Source organism: Carcharhinus amblyrhynchos, chromosome 27, assembly GCF_965287045.1.
Source record: "Carcharhinus amblyrhynchos chromosome 27, sCarAmb.v2.hapA, whole genome shotgun sequence".
Taxonomy (NCBI): domain Eukaryota; kingdom Metazoa; phylum Chordata; class Chondrichthyes; order Carcharhiniformes; family Carcharhinidae; genus Carcharhinus; species Carcharhinus amblyrhynchos.
The window spans coordinates 39,109,749-39,127,329 of NC_137350.1; the positions used below are offsets into that span (position 1 = coordinate 39,109,749).

Consider the following 17,581-nt stretch of genomic DNA (forward strand, 5'->3'; position numbering starts at 1 on the left):
ATGGTGACTGCATTTCAAAAATATTTACATACATACATACGGTAGGCCATTTGGCCTCTCAGGTCTGCTCCGCCATTCAATAAGATCATGGCTGATCTGTTTGTATTTCAATTTCAACTTTTCCATCTACTTGACATAACCTTTTGATTCCCTGGCCTAAAAAGAACCTAACTATCTCTGCCTTAAAAATATTCAATGATCACTCTTCCAAAGTCATACATCCCTCAGCAAGAAAAAAATTGTCTTATTAGGGTGACCCCTAATTTTAATACAGTGCCTCTTAGTTTTGGACTCATTCACAAGAAGAAATATCCTTTCCACATCAGATTGTCGGGACCAGTGGGAATTCTGTATATTTCAACCAAATTACCCACTCACTCCAGTGGAAACAAGCCTAGCCTGTCTAACCTTTCCTCATGAGATAACCCATTCATTCCAAGTATCAATCTAGTAAACCTCCTCTGAACCACCTCCAATGCATTTACATCTATCCTTAAATAAGGAGACCAAAACAAGATGCCTGTTTCCATGCTATAAACCTCTATGACTCTACGTGATCTTAATAGGCCCTACATAATTGAAGCACGATGTGGAGACGCCAGCGTTGGACTGGGGTAATCACAGTAAGAAGCCTCACAGCAGCAGGTTAAAGTCCAACAGGTTTATTTGGTAGCACAAGCCACTACCTTTTGGAGCGCTACCCCTTCATCAGGTAAGTGGGAGTTCTGTTCATAAACAGGGCATATAAAGAAACTTTATTTGTGAACAGAACTCCCACTTACCTGATGAAGGGGCAGCGCTCTGAAAGCTAGTGGCTTGTGCTACCAAATAAACCTGTTGGACTTTAACCTGGTGTTGTGAGACTTCAAACTGAAGCATATCATGGTTAACCAATCTGTTGGTCTTTGAAGGAGTAACATGTGCTGTGGATGAAGAGGAGCCTTTCATAAGAACATATAAACCTGTAAATGTACTGTATTTGTATTTCCAGAAGGCAAAAGATAAGCTGCCACGCCAAAGGTTGTTGCGGAAAGTTCATGGTGTAGAGGGTAACCTATTAACACGGATAGAAGTCGGCTGGCAGAAAACAGAAAGCATGCATAAATGGGGTCTGTGCTGGAGTCTCAACTTTTACAATTTACATCACTAACTTAGAGAGGGGAGTGAAGGCATGGTAGCTAAATCTGCAGATGACACAAAGATCGGTAGGAAAGTATGTTTCCAAAAAATAAGAATTTAGCAGGCTGATGTGGATAGGTTGAGTGAGTGCTCAGCTATAATGTCATTAATGATCAATTTCCACAACCGACGTCAAGCTAATTGGTTTCTTGTTTTCTGCCTCGCTCCCTTCTTGGGTTGTAATTGCTACTTTCCAGATTCTAACAAGTTTTAAAAAATTAAGACCAACACATCTACTACCTCCTGAGCTACCTCTTCTCAGATCCTAGGTTAAAATCCATCCAGACCCGGAGAGTTATCAGCCTGCAGCTCCAGCAGTTTGCTCAGCACCCCTTCAATGTGATTATAATTTCACCAAGTTTCTCTCTCCCTTCCATCTCCTGATTTACGGATATTATTGGAATGTTTTGTGTAGCCTCTATAGTGAAGACAGAAGAAAAATATTTGATCATTTCATCCATCACTTCCTTATTATCTACTATTAATTCAACATTCTCAGGAGGACCATCACGTACTTTACTTACTTTTTTTAAAATTATAGTTTAGAAACTCTAGCTCTCCATTTTTATAATTCTAGCTAACTTCCTCTCATACTGTAATTTCTTTCTCCTGATTAACCTCTGTCATTCTCTGCCATTCTTTATACTCTGACCAATCATCCAACTTGCCATTTACCTTTGTGCAGTTATATGCTTTTTCCTTAAGTTTGGTGTTTTCACTAACTTCATTAATTAGCCACAGATGGTGGGTCCTCTCTTTAGATCTTTTCTTTCTAACAGGAGTGTACTTATTCGGAGTGTTCAGAAATATCTGCTTAAATGTTTACCATTACTGCTCTATTGATCTATTCCCTGGCCTAATATCCCAGTTCACTTCAGCTAAATTGGCTTTCAAGCCCACATAGTTGCCCTTATAAATTTAAAAAACTAGTCTTAGACCCACTCCTTTCCCTTTCAAACTGAATATGAAATTCAATCATATTGTTATCACTACTATATAGGGGTGTCATTAGTTAACCATTAAGACAAACAGCACGGTAACAAGCCCTTCGGCCCAACACGTCCATGTCAACCAGATTTCTTAAACTGAACTAGTCTCATTTGCCTGCATTTGGCCCATATTCCCCTAAACCTTTCCCATCCTGCCATATTGTACAATACCAAGTCTAATATAACCTGCTCTCTGGTTAATTTCTGAGAGCATCACATTCTGGAACCATCTCATTGGATGTTAACCATATTGGGACTTCCTATGTTGGTCAATGGCAATACATAAATGCATTTTTTTCTTTCTCACACATGTCTGGTTGCTAGTTACAGATTAGTAATTGGCAGGTATTCACCTGGAAAAACTGGACGCTGCAAGAAAAGTGGGGGGAATAGTTTATTGCTTTGAATCTGACGACTGGACACATGGTGCTAAAATTCCTGGGCCAGTTTCAGAGTGGACTGGGTAAATTGTCCATGTAAACGTTACTGAATTTGGAAAATTCCTCATTAGTTTTCAGCCAGCTGTGGGATGCTAAAGCCAAAGTACTTTTATATAAAAAAGAAACATTCAGACTCCTTTGTTTTTCACATGTGGCTGAAAGGCTTTAATCAGAGTCACTGGTTTACAGAAACAGAATAAATTCAAATTTGTATTTTTATTACACAGGATGCCAGGATTTTTTAAATTGGGATTCTGGGGCAAGCTTTTTATTATTCCATGAACATTTAAAACCAATGGTCTTGCTTCTGATGAAATGTCTTCACCCAAATCATTAACCTGTTTTTTGTTTTCAGATCTGATGTGCATTTTCTGCATTATTTTGTTATTTCTGATTCCCGACATTTGCAGTTCCTTTACAATTGATTTCCTTGTTGCCAATTATTGAATCTTAAATTTTTATTGCCGTTAATTTTGCTTCTGTTACAGATTTCTCTTAAAATGTTAAATGCTTGGGGTTTCCTCTCTCCATGTTTTATAAAATAAATGATTTCAGGTTGTAGCTGAATGTTGTAGATTAAGGCTGAGTATCCCATGGCCACATCTTTACAGTTTCCCACCTTCATATTCCATTCTAAAAATGAACTGCCTTGTCTTAGGGTTTTCTTTTGTATAATCGCACATGAACACTACTGCCACCCCCTCCGCCACCACATGACCATCGATTGCCCATCCCCCTTCCAAATCTTTGGGCAAAAAGCCAGATATCCTAATCTCCATGGCAACTGTGTCAAGTACAGAATACACAGCGAAAGGAATTCACCTACTGCTAAACATCACTGCCAGTTTGACAACTAAAGCAGCTTCCTGTCGACTGTGCGCTGTAGGAAGAAAGTATCAGTGGCATTCCACGCACATGTTCTGTAAACAGGGATTAAACGCAGAGGTAAGCCCTAATTCTACCCTCTTGATAGCTTGTATGAGGAAACTGGGCTCCATGGATAAGAAGACGCATGTATACTGTGTGTGTGGAGTCACCAAGTCGTTGCTTTTGGCAGTCACTCTCCTGTTGATAGCATTTTTATTCCTGAGTCAGAATGTGGGTTCAAGCCCCAATCAAAGACTTGAGCACAAAATCTCACTGTTTGCGCAGTACTGAGGGAGTGCTGCATTGTTGGAAGGCCTAGTCTTCAGGTTAGTCGTAAACCCGAAACCCATTCACATGGATGTTAAACATCCTTTGCACAATTCAAAAAAGTACAGCCATCCCCATCAACCATTCTCAGCAAAATACAAAAAAATGGTCCTTCACATAACTGCCATATGGGAGATCTTGTTGTGCACAAAATGGCTGCCTATTGTCCACACAACAGGTGACTGTATTTTAAAATAATTACATGTACCTGAAGTGCTTCAGGACAGTCCAGACAGCAGCTGTCACAGGTCTTGGGGTAGCATGGCTAGCAGTTGCCAACCCTCCAGGCTTGTCCTGGAGTCAATTAAGTGCTGAACGGTAAGTTAAATAACCCAGGAGAAAACCTATTAGGCATTAAAATACACATTGTGTATATTAACATTTTCTGACTATTGTGTTCATTAATTACAAAAATATTGGAAATGGGACAAAAAAAAGGTAGTTTTACTGACAGGGGAGGATATCATTATTTCACAGAGTGTAGCATTGTTGGCCAGGTCAGCATTTTATTGCCCATCCCTAATTGCTCTCAAGGAGATGGTGGTGAGTTGCCTTCTTCAATCACTGGAGTCCATGTGGTGTAGGTAGATCCACAATGCTGTTTGGGAAGATGTTCCAGGATTTTGATCCAGCAACATTGAGGAACAACAAAATATTTCCAGGTCAGGATGGCGAGTGACTTGTAGAAGAACTTGCAGATGGTGGTGTTCCCATCAATCTGCTGCCCTTGTCCGCAAGTTGAGGCACACCGCCTGACATGTTCACTGACAGTAATCTTAACTTTGATGCCCATGGAAGGCTCCTGCAAGCCCGCCAACTGCTGCAAACCAAGCCCGCATCGCCTGACACATTCACCTGTGCTTCCCTGAATGTTGCTGCCCATGAAAGAGAATTGCAACAATGGCAGAGGCTGGGGTTTGGATGATGCTGTTGAAGGAGCCTAAGTGAGTTGTTACAGAGCAAGTTGTAGATGGTACACGCTGCTGTCACTGTGTGGCAGTGGTGGGGCGAGAGGATGTTGGAGGTGGTGAATGGAGTGTAAGTCAAGGGGGCTACTTTGTCCTGGATGGTGTCAAGCTTCTTGAGTGTTGTTGAAGCTGCAATTGTCCAGGCAAGCGAACAGAATTCCATCACACTCCTGACTTGTGCTTTGTTGATGGTGGACAGGCTTTGGGGAGTTAGGAAGAGTTACTTGCTGCAGAATTTCCAGCCTCTGACATGCTCCTGCAGCCACAGTATTTATATGGCTGATTCCCACCCCTACATATAAATTAGAAGCAGGTGTGGGCCACTTGCCTATTGTTGTAGCTGTACTGGAACAGCTTGGCTAAGGGTGTAGCTACTTCTGGAGCAAAAGTCTTCAGTACCATTTCCAGAGTATTGTCAGGGTCCACAGTCTTTTCAGTATCCAGCGACTTGAGCAGTTTCTCGATATCATGTGGAGTGAATCAAATTGGCTGAAGACTGATATCTGTGATGCTGGGGATCTCTGGAAGAGGCTGAACTGTGTAATCTATCCCACTTAGCACGATGGTGGTGTCACAAAACACATTGGTGGGTATCCTCAATGGGAAGATTGGACTTCGTCTCCACAAGGTTCACAAAGTCTTGCCAAGGCCATCCCCACACCCCCACTTCTTGCCTTCAAACAACTGCACAATCTCAAACAAACCACTGTCTGCAGTAAACTACCCAGCTTTCAGGAGAACAGTGGCCACGACACCACACAACCCTGCCACAACCTCTGCAAGATGTGCCAGATCATCAACATGGATGCCATCATCTCACATGAGAACACCATCCACCAGGTACACAATACGTACTGTTGCAACTCGGCCAATGTTGTCTACCTGATGTGCTGCAGGAAAGGACATCCCAAGGCATGGTACAACAATGGATGAATGAACACTGCTTGACAATCACCAGGCAAGAGTGCTCTCTTCCTGCTGGAGAACACTTCAACGGTCACAGGCATTCGGCCTCTGATCTTCGGGTAAGCGTTCTTCAAGGTGGCCTTCACGACACACGACAAAGCAGAGTCGCTGAGCAGAGACTGATAGCTAAGTACTGCACACATGAGGACAGCCTCAACTGGGATCTTGGGTTCATGTCACATTATCTGTAACCCCCACGACTTGCCTGGGCTTGCAAAATCTCACTAACTATCCTGGCTGGAGACAATACACATTTCTTTAACCTGCGCTTAACCCTCTCTCCACTCACATTCTCTGTACCTTTAAGACTTGACTACATGTAAAGACTCGCATTCCAACCATTATTTTGTAAATTGAGTTTGTGTCTTTATATGCCCTGTTTGTGAACTGAAATCCTGCTCACCTGATGAAGGAGCAGAGCTCTGAAAGCTAGTGGCTTGTGCTAACAATTAAACCTGTTGGACTTTAATCTGGTGTTGAGACTTCTTACTTTTGGAAGAGGCAGAGATGGATCATCCACTCAGCATTTCTGGATGAAAGTTGTTGTGAATGCTTCAACCTTATCTTTTGCACTGATGTGCTGGGCTCCCTGTCATTGAGATGAGGAATTTGTGGAGGCTATTCCTCCTGTTAGTTGTTTAAATATCCACCACCATTCACAATTGGATGTGGCAGGACTGCAGAGCCTAGATCTGATCTGTTGGTTATGAGTTTGCTTTGCTCTCTCTCCCTCACTGCTTATGTTGTTTGGAAGATGAGTAGTTAATGTGTAGCTTCACCCGGTTGGCACTTGATTTTTAGGCATGCCCAGTGCTGCTCATGGTAAGCTTCTGCAGTCTTCATTAAACCAGGTTCGATTCCCAGATTCACAGTAATGGTAGTGGTTACAGATTGTGGTTGTATAGAATTCAGCTACTGCTGCTAATGGCCCAAAATGCTTTATGGATGCTCAGTACTGAACAGTATAATATATCCCATTTAACAATGGTGGTGTCACGTAACACATCAGAGGGTATCCTCAATGGGAAAATGGGACTTTGTCTCCACAAGGTTTACAAAATCTTGCAAAAATTTCAATCAAGCTTTTCAAAGGTTTGTCCATATATCGTAGATCTCATGATAACAACTGCTGGCCACTTCGTGTGCATCAAATATGAGCAAGTACATGTAACTCTCAAAACGGACCAGCAAAACCTACATGTTATCACTGTCACTGTTTTTTAGACCACTCCCAAAGTTGTAAAGGAGGCAACAGTGGTGTTTTTCTTATTTGATCTCAGGATTGACACTCTCCCACTTTCTCTTCAATCTGAGTGAGCATCCACATCTGCCACCTAAGATAACTATGTATTAATTTCTTCATCTGGACTATATCAGGATGTTTCATGTAGTTGTTCAAGGACTCTTCCACACAGGCTAGGAGGAATGATCACTCGGATTCCTCACAATGGGCACCCACCTTGGACGGTCAACTCAAGCTTTCTTGACACAAATGGTTTCCAATCAGGATATGAACGATGCATCCCAGCTATCGTTCTTTTCAACACTACATCCATTACCTTCCCCCTCGCGGGATCATTTCTGGTATGTCTCTGAACTTGGGAAGCTGTCATAGGCAAATGATCTGCCAGTGAAAAATAAAGAATATTAGCAAAACTAATTGGTGGCACCTGTAGGTAAAGGTAAGCATGATAATGCAACAGCACAGCACTCTGATTGATGATATTTCATATTGTAGGAGCGTGCAGATAAGATCGGTGACCATATTTGCAATCTGTAGCAGCTAACAAAGGTATGCCCTTATATGTCTTAAAAATAGTAGTTAAGTTTCGACGATGAGTCAATAATGTGAAATAATGACCATCTAAATAATGATGAAATCTTTGTATGGCAAAAATTATACTTAATGCTTCTTTTTCTAGCTGAGCAGAGTTAGATTCAACACTAGGCAGAGTACGCGAAGATAAAGCTATTGGTCGTTCCTCTCACAAAGGCACAATATGTGAAACTTTGCCCCAACACCGTAAGGTGAAGTGTCACAAGCAAGCAATTACGGTAGCTTCGGATTAAAATGAACCAATACTTCAGACACTTGCACAGCATCTTTGACATCCTTGTATGCTTTCTCACATTCTGTGAGAAACAGTCCCATGACTGTTTCACACATAGTAAATTATGCAATGGTTTCAAGAATGTGGCTAAGTTAGGAATAAACTTGTCACAATTATTTAATAATCCTAGAAAAGACTTCAAATGTGCACATTTATCAGACATGGTGCTTCTGAAATAGTGTCCATCTTTTTTGATGTTTTATGTAGGCCTTTACTACCAATAACGTGACCCAAATGCTGGACTAATGTCTTGAAAAAGTCACATTTTTCTTTCCTGATGCACAGAACATGTGCTTAAAGACATCCCAATGTTGCTTCTAAATAATTCAAGTTTTGTTGTTCACTAGACCCTGTAATGTGAATATTATCCAGGTAACACTGCACACAAGAGAAATCATTTAAAATCTGATCCAATAATCCTTGGATTAGGACTGCTGTGCATATTATTCCAAAAGGCAGTTTTTATAAAGAAAGAGACCTTTGTAAGTAATGATGGTAAAGCAATGGTTCAGATTCAGTGACTACGTTCATCTGTAAAAGCTTGTGAAAGGTCAATCTTGCTGAATTTCTGCCCACCTGATAAGCCAGCAAGTAAATCTTCAACTAAAGTAAGTAAATATTGCTCAGCACATAAACCTGGATTTATGGTTGTTTCAAAATCACCACAAGTACAAACTGAACTATCTGATTTCATAAGAGGTACAATGGGGGTAGCCCAGTCATTCATTGTAACTGGCTCTAACAAACAGTGTTAACAAATCATACAATTCTTCTTTGACTTGGGACAAATTGTATGTGGCAATGCTCTTTGAAACTTTTTGGTTGACTATTAGGCTTCAACTTCAGTTTCACTTGAACTCCCTTTATTAAGCCAAGCATCTCTTCAAATTCAGTCTTGTATTTATCCAGAAAGTACTGTACATCTATTTTGACATTGACCCGTCTGTTGACAGCACTCCAGTTAAGCTTTATCTTCTCCAAATATGATCGCCAAAATGGAATTGGAGCCTCACTACGGACCACATGGAAATGCAACATCACTGTTTCTTCATTCATCTCTGCACTGACTATGATGTTATCTTTTAACAGCAGTACCTGTTCCATGACTGGCCCAGATGGGGTATCCAGACGAGCACTCAGTTCCTGCACAGACCAGCTGGCTGGGGTATTCGCAGACATCTTCAACCTCTCTTTACAACAATCTGAGGATCCTATCTGCTTCAAGAAAATGACCATCATCCCGGTACCAAAGAAAAGTCAAGCAGCGTGCCTTCATGATTATTGTCCGGTGACTCTGACATCCTTATTATGAAGCACTTCAAAAGATTAGTCATAGCACGCATCAATTCCGGCCTCCCAGATTGCCTGGATCCACTACAGTTCACCTACCGCCATAACAGGTCCACAGCAGACATCATCTCCTGGCCCTGCACTCAACCTTGGAACACCTGGATAACAAAGACATCTATGTCAGACTCTTATTTAAATCGACTGCAGCTCAGCCTTTAACACCATTATTCCTATGAAACCCATCTCCAACTCCATGGTCTGGGGCTTGGCTCCTCCCTCTGTGACTGGCTCCTGAACTTCCTAACCCATAATCAGTAAGGATAGGCAACAACACCACCTCTACGATCATCCTCAACACTGGTGCCCCACAAGGCTGTGTCCTTAGCTCCTTACTACATTCTTTATACACTTATGACTGTGTGGCCAAATTCCCCTCCAATTCGATTTTCAAGTTTGCTGATCAGTTCTGAAACAATGATGATAGAATACAGAAAAGACAACGAGAATTTGATGAACTGTGCAGCAATAATAATCTCTCCCCTAATGTCAACAAAACAAAGGAGATAGTCATCGACTTCAGGAAGCGTAGTGGAGAACATGTCCCCGTCTACATCAATGGGGACAAAGTAGAAATATTTGAGAGCTTCAAATTTTTAGGTGTCCGGATCATCAACAACAAGTTTCCACCACCACCCCCAAACCTTACCATGCAGACGCTGTAGTTACGAAAGCCCACCAATGCTTCTACTTTCTCAGAAGACTAAAGAAAAGTGGTATGTCCACTACAACTCTCGCCAACTTTACAGATGCACCATAGAAAGCATTCTTTCTGGTTGTATCACAGCTTGGTATGGCTCCTGCTCTAAGACTACAGGGAACTACACAGGGTAGTGAATGAAGCCCAGTCCATCACTCAAACCAGCCTCCCATCCATTGACTCTGTCTACACTTCCCATTGCCTCAGAAAAGCAGCCAGCATAATTAAGGGCCCCACGCACCCCAGACATGCTCTCTTCCATCGGAAAACAGATACAAAAGTCTGAGGTCACGTAGCAACTGACTCAAGAATAACTTCTTCCCTGCTGCTGTCAGACTTTTGAAAGGACTTAACTCGCATTAAGTTGATCTTTTTCTACATCCCAGCTATGACCATAATACTGCATTCCGCACTCTCTCCTTTCCTTCGTCATCAATGGTATGCTTTGTCTGTACAGCGCACAAGAAACAATACTTTTCACTGTGTATTAATACATGTGACAATAATAATTCAAATCAGATTGTCTTTAAAAATCATATCAGCTGGTTTTAAAAGAAGATGTTGGTATATAGTCACAGGAATTAAAGATACAGCAGCACCAAAATCAATCTCCATCCTAATATATTGTCCACTTTAGTTCAGAATAACCCAGAATCTGTGATTCATTCTGTATCATTGAAGAATCATAGAAACCCTACTGTGCAGAAGGAGGCCATTTGGCCCATTGATACTGCACCGACCACAATCCCACCCAAGCCCTATCCCCATATCCCTACATATTTACCCGCTAATCCCTCTAACCTACACATCTCAGGACACTAAGGAGCAATTTTAGCATGGCCAATCAAACTAACTCACACATCTTTGGACTGTGGGAGGAAACCCATACAGACACAAGGAGAATGTGCAAACTCCACATAGACAGTGATCCAAGCCGGGAATCAAACCCAGATCCCTGGAGCTGTGAAACAGCAATGCTAACCACTGTACTACCATGCCGCCCAATTCAAATCAGTATGGAATTTGTATGGATAATACGTTCAGTTAGAACTCTTCATCATATTTATTGAGATTTTTTTCTTTACCGTTCTAATTCTTTCATGTTGTAAATTCTCTTCGTTGAATTAAACTTGTTCTTCTTCTTGAAGGTACCCAGATTCTTCTGCAGAATATTCTTCTCAGGGGAAGCTGGTCTAGTTCGATATGCTTTTGCGATGTGACTCATTTTGACATAATTCTTGCATTGACTTTCCTTTCTCACTCGCTAAATGGCCTAAATATAATGGCGCATCTGAGACATGTTTGTTGCCGTTTTGACTTATAGGCAGTTACCAACTTGTGGATCTTCATTTCCGTGCCAGTTGGTTAGACTCGATGGGCCAAAGCACCTCTTCAGCACTGTATGATTCTATGAAATTGTGAAGCTCCTTTAGCAGCCAGTTGCATTAACACTGCAATTTCTTCTGCTGAATTTAAAGTCAAAGCATGTTCAGTAAGCAATCATCTTTTGAATACCTCATTTTGGAGATCACCAACTAGACGGTCTTGAAGAGAATCGTCTAATGACTCGCAAAACTCAATGTTGTGCCAGCCTTTTTAAAGTTGCCACAAACTAAGCAATGCTTTCGCCCTCCACTTGATTCCTTCAGTGGAACCTGAACCATTCCTCGATGATCAGGTCTTTGGAGAGTAATGCTTTTCAAGGATCTTTGTTAAATCAACATAAGTTTTGGTTCCTGGTTTTTCTGAATGAACCAAGTTCCGGAACAAATTGAAAGTTTTCCTTCCTATTTTATTGAGGAAAAACTGGTACAAGCAATTTATCTGCAATTTTATTTGTTTGTACAATGTACTGAAAACACTCTGCTTAGGAACTCCTGATTAATTTTCTTCATTGAAAGGGCCCATGGATCCTAACTGACCCACTATTTCTCTTGCAGGAACTCGAGACTGTTCAGTGTGTTTGTTTTCTGTCTTCCCGACACTCCCCTTTTTACGTGGAGACCATTAATTTGATATATTTTTGTAATTGGCCCCAGAGGTTCAGTAGATCATTCCTTCTTTTCAAATATGCCAGACACTGCCTGGGATCTCACCTTGATCAGAAAAAAACCTCTTTTAAAAATTACACAGAGAACTTCTTTCTTACTTGGTCTTCCTGCTCTGGCTCTTCAATCCCTAATCATGTTATTTATTATCCTCAGTCTTCTAATATTCAAAGTGTGAGGATCCACAATTTTTTTTCCTTCTACTTAGGATCTTTTCTCAATGTTCTTAATGAAACAAAATCCTGACTCGTCACTAATTTTCTGTGTAATATTCTAACTATGTTAGGTTTTGTGAGTTTTAAATTAAAAAAAAAGCTGTGGTTTGCACATGTAGATTCAAACTCACAGCAGCAGATTTATGTTTTAGCCATACAGAATACAAAATGAAAGTAAAATTGCAGCCTCTGCAAACATTTTAATGACATCACCATTAAAGCATGTGATCAGCTCTTAAAGCAACCCACAACCTTTTTAAATATATAATAGACTTTGTAGGGTCAAAAGGGCTTGGTTTGCTGTTGTATTTCTGGTTCCTAGGTCAATGCCCAGTTCTCCATCCAGTTTCACTCTTTTTAGAGTTTTTAGTGGTTTGCTAGGCTATTTCACTGTGCAGTTAAGAGTCAACCACATTGCTGCGGGTCACATACAGACCAGACCAGACCAGACAAAGATGGCAGATTGTTTTCCCTTAATGGTATTAGTGAACCAGACAGATTTTACAACAGTTGACAAAGACTTCATGGTTATTATTATCACAATTAGCTTTTTATTCCAGATTTATTAACTTAATTTAAATTCCACAAGCTACCTTGGTGGGATTCAATCCCATGCCTCCACAGAATTAGCCTGGGCCTCTGGATTACTAGTCTGGTGACATCACCATTACACCACTGCCTCTCCAGTTGGAAGATGGGTGGCCACTTAATGAAGCAGGAGTTGGTATTCCAAAACATAGCTGTGTGTCTGCCTATTCTTCACTTGGTACACAATCACAAATATTAGACCGAACCAGTCAAAGAAAATCCAACTTCAATTGCTGGTTTGTACTGAGTTAATAAAGCTTAACTAGGCTGCTTATGCAGGCTGCACAACAATCTTAATGCTTTTAGGATAGGGATGGGGGGGCAGGGGGGCGGAGGAGGAGGAAAGTATCAGACAGGACTTTGGCTCCTATTCAGCAACAGTTGTTGGAAAATGCATGCGCGGGCATTTGCTAAAGAAGCAATAGACAATGAACCAACTTAATCAAATCTGAACACTCCATATTCAAAAGCACAGACCATAAGTGGGACAGATTTCTCAAGCTACAAGTTCCAGCTCCGTTTATATTTCATAAAAGAACTTGCAAAGAAAGCTAGGTTTACAGTGCTATTGTATCTTTCATGATCTCAGGATGTTCCAAAGTGCTTTACAGCCAATCAAGTACATTTAAAGTGCCGTGACTGTTGTAAGAAATGTGAGAGCCAATATGTGCAAAGCAAGCACCAATAAATGGAAATGCGATAATCTGTATTAGTGATGCTGACGGAGAGAAAGATATTGGCAAGTCATCAGGCACAACTCGTGTGTTCTTCTTTGAAATATTGTTCTAGGACCATTTCCATCCACTCAAGAAGGTAGAAATAACCTTGGATTAAAGGTCAAAACAAAGTCAATTTCACCCAGACAGTGCAACACTCCCTCAAACTGCACTGGAGTGCCAGTCTAGAAACTTCTAAGAAAAGAAAGCCTAGTCACCTCCCCATGATATTCAATGGAATTCTGTCATCAAACAACATCATCAACATCCTGGGGGAGGCCACCATTTAACAGAAATTTAACTGGACTAGCCACGTAAACACTGTAGTTAGAACAGCAGGTCAAAGATTGAGAATTGTGTACCATGCAACTAATTGGGTTCCTCAAAGCCAGCACCAACTACAATTCAGGAATCTGATGGAATACTCTCCATTTGCCAGGAAAAATGCATCTCCGACAATGTTTAAGAAGCTCAACATAATTCATGATAAAGCAGCCTGCTTGATCGGCACCCATCCACTAACAGTGCACAGTGGCAGACCCTCTCAAACCCACAATCTCTACCTCCGAGAAGAACAAGAGCAGCTGAAGCATGGGAAAACCTATCCATGTCCTTTTCGTGGCTTCCTTATGTCCTCTTCACAATTTACTTTCCTACCTTTGTGTCATCAGCTGCAGTTCAAGAAGTCAGGTCATTAGCATCTTCTAAAGAGCAATTAGGAACATTAAATGCCGGGCCTTACCCGAAATCGCCACATTCAGTGAATGAATAAAATAAAACCAGGCCCAACAAGGACCTGCTTAAACACTTGTGCATCAACTCTGCACCCAGATTAATAACGTGAAAAAAGACAAACAGAACTGTTAAACTGTTGTTCAAAGTTTCAAACAGAATTTTTAAAAAAACGCACAACTATTTTTCACACTGTTTGCAACCAGCAATGGTTTAAAACATCAAAGAAAAAATTTAGAGGAGCTTGCTTCAGTCAATCTTGGGTTCATGTCACACTATCTGTAACCCTCATGACTTGCCTGGGCTTGCAAAATTTCACTAACTGTCCTGGCTGGAGACAATACACATCTCTTTAACCCATGCTTGGCCCTCTCTCCACTCACACTGTCTGTACTTTAAGACTTAATTACCTGTAAAGACTCACATTCCAACCATTATCTTGTACATTGAGTTTGTGTCTGTATATGCCCTGCTTGTGAACACAACTCCTCACTCACCTGAAGAAGGAGCGAGACTCCGAAAGCTTGTACTGCCAAATAAACCTGTTGGACTTTAACCTGGTGTTGTGAGACTTCCTACTCAGTCAGCACTACCAGAGACTGCCACTAGATGGTGCCCCAAACAGCAGCTACAAAGGTTGGAAACTTCATTCATATTGATTTAATTTCAGAGTCTTGAAATTATATTTTATAAACGCTAGTGAGATCATCCTCCTGGTACTGAATCCACTAATAGTGGAATTAGAGAGGATGGTTATATTCTAAAATGTAGAAGTGGTGAGTCTATTATCAAATAAATCAGTTGGACTAAAACCTGGTGTTGTCAGACTTTTTGCTGTAACAGAAGGCAGGAGGGGGTGTTGAGGAGGGGAGGGGAAAGGAGAGGTGAAGAAGGGAATGGAAAGGTTGGTAGTCCCCTCAGAAAGGGAGCAGTAATCTGGGTCAGCATCCAGTTGTAAAAAAGCAATATTATTCAGTATCATAGAGCTCTCAATAGCTGTGACTGTCGATGTGACTGTCACTGCAGTGCCTCCCAATATTCCTGATGCCAGTGGAACAGACAACAGAGGGAGAACCCAAGAAGCAATGTTTCGTACTATTCACACTAATACCCACTTCCCTGGAGATCTGCGACCGAGTCACTATCAAGCAAATGCCCTATAGCAGTTCTAGGCTCAAAGAATTCAGTCTCTAAATAAAATGTTAAGCTTGTATTCACTTCAAATTAACCTAATATGACCAGGATACATCTATTTAAAGTAACTGTCATCAGTCAGCACAACAACATTACTCTGCCATCAGGTTTTCATTTTAAAATCTCAGTGCTTCAGGATGTTCCATTATGATGTTAAATCACATGAGCAGGACAAAGGCAACTCAGGTTCAAACAATTAGAACTGCAAGCGGAAGATTTTCTTCACACAAGGAGTCAATAACATGTGGGATGAACTTCCAGATAGAGAGAGAAGGAATAAATCCTGGATTTATTTAAGAAGTGATTAATTGTTGCAAACAGCGGAAATATAGGATGCCTGAGGGATTATTAAGATGGGCCAAATGGTCTTCTCAGTAATTACCTTGTGCTCTTCTAATGAAAGTGACAATTTTTATTGTTGAAGCGTTTTTGGGGCTAGCACTATTCTTTAAAGTTTTGGTGCTCTGATCTTTCCCAATGATTCGACTGATCTGGTATGCAGCTGTCTAAGATCTCAGGCCCAATCCCGGATCTGTGCGGAGCTGGCAGATCGCAGCCTTATAGACAGTAGTCTCTCTCTGTAGGATCACAGTCATTACTAGAATCCACAAATCCCTGACACGCATGTTTAGGTGACAGGGACGAAAAACAGAATTGGACTCTACAATGACCTCTTGTGATTCACTCAGCCAGCCACACTCACTGTGTCAGCATACAGGAAGAATAATTAAGTAATTGAAATACTGGCAATCTGTGTTTATTTGTAGAGCATCAAACGCTGCCATTGGGAATAAAAGCAAGATAGAAAGCATTAACAAGGGTTCCTCAGCAGTGCAGCTTGAATCAAATATCATTACACTCCTAATACTGCACTTACTTTTCCAGAAACTGCTGCAAACCCTGCCGTCTTCTTTCTATACCTTCACTGTCGTTAACTTGGAAAAACGGTTTCTTGCCTGGAAGCTCTGGGAGAGAGCTGCAAAAATAAAAACAACAGGAAATTCTGTATATTTTGGCAAAGGAGAATGCAGCAATCATATTAATGTGTATGTTAACATAAAAATGTTCTTTCCAAATAGTCAGGCAATAAATGACTGGGTGGGACAAGAGACCGAGTCACTAAAAGTGCAATTAGAAAGGATGTTTAAATCCTAAAATAAAAAAAAGGTTCAACATGAGGAAGAGGCCTCCAAAATGAGCCAGGTTTAGGAGAGTACCAGGCGGAGTAGTGGTAGTCTGTGGGAAGGGGTTGTAATCTGGCTCAGTGCCAAGTTTTAGCAAAGTAGCAGAATCAGCATGGTTTTCAAAGATTGTGAATGTCTTTGAGCTTAGCTCAAAGTGCTGCCTGCTAAGCTCAAATCATGAAGGGAATTTTCCCTCTTTGGCTTGGTTCAATGCATAGGACTTCTGCCTCTGAGTCAGAGAGTTGTGGGTTCAAATCCCACTCCACAGAGACTTGAACACGTGTTACAAACTGACACAAGCAGTACTGAGGGAGTGCTGATGGAAGTGCCGTCTTTTGGATGAGACATTAAACTGAGCCATCATCTGCCCTCTCAAATGGGTGTACAATATCTCACAGCCCTATCAGCTGAGCCACAGATGTCAGTATAAGATATCGAATGGGTTGTCTTCCCATTGACTGCTCAAACTCAAATGGGGTCAGTAATGGTCAGCAGGTACAATCCCAAAATTATTCCTAGGATAGCATGCTGTGCCTTCTTCGGAGAGTCAGTTTCCAAATAAGCTGATCACTGTTAATTCTAGAGCTCGGAGCATCGTGGATAGGGATTGTATTCGGAGCTGCACTTACACCAATCCAGCATTCTTCTGGAGTCTGCGTCTCAGCCACACAAACTCACGATATCGGCGCCGCACACAGGAAGTCTTTACAGTAAAAGCTTTACTATTTGTCTGAAAGAGAACAGCAAATAGCCTTTCTTTAATACTGTTTGTTAGTTAAAAATAACAATCTTCACTCCCTCCCCCCACAGAATCATAAAATGATATAGTCGGGGAGGAGGTCACTTATTCCTTTGTGCCTGTGCAAACCTTTTTAAAGTTAACCAATTAAGCCCACTCCCTTGTTCTTGCGACACAACCCTGCAAATTATTCCCCTTCAAGCATTTATTCAATGATTTAACCCATTTAAGATGGCGAGGAGGAATATTTTCTCTCAGATGGCTGTGTGTC

The 17,581-nt window shown here is 41.2% G+C and overlaps 1 protein-coding gene across 2 annotated transcripts in view; it reads right to left on the bottom strand.

Moving 5' to 3' along the window:
- Positions 1-17,581, bottom strand: part of LOC145359231 (sorting nexin-11-like) — a 137,497-nt gene that overhangs the window by 97,846 nt on the left and 22,070 nt on the right. For both annotated transcript variants that reach the window (XM_080213726.1, XM_080213725.1), the window contains exons 6-7: positions 17,201-17,301; positions 16,265-16,363 (exon numbers count right to left, since the gene is read on the bottom strand). In XM_080213726.1, coding sequence (XP_080069852.1) covers positions 16,265-16,363; positions 17,201-17,301 — 200 coding nt within the window. The remainder of the gene's footprint in view (positions 1-16,264; positions 16,364-17,200; positions 17,302-17,581) is intronic.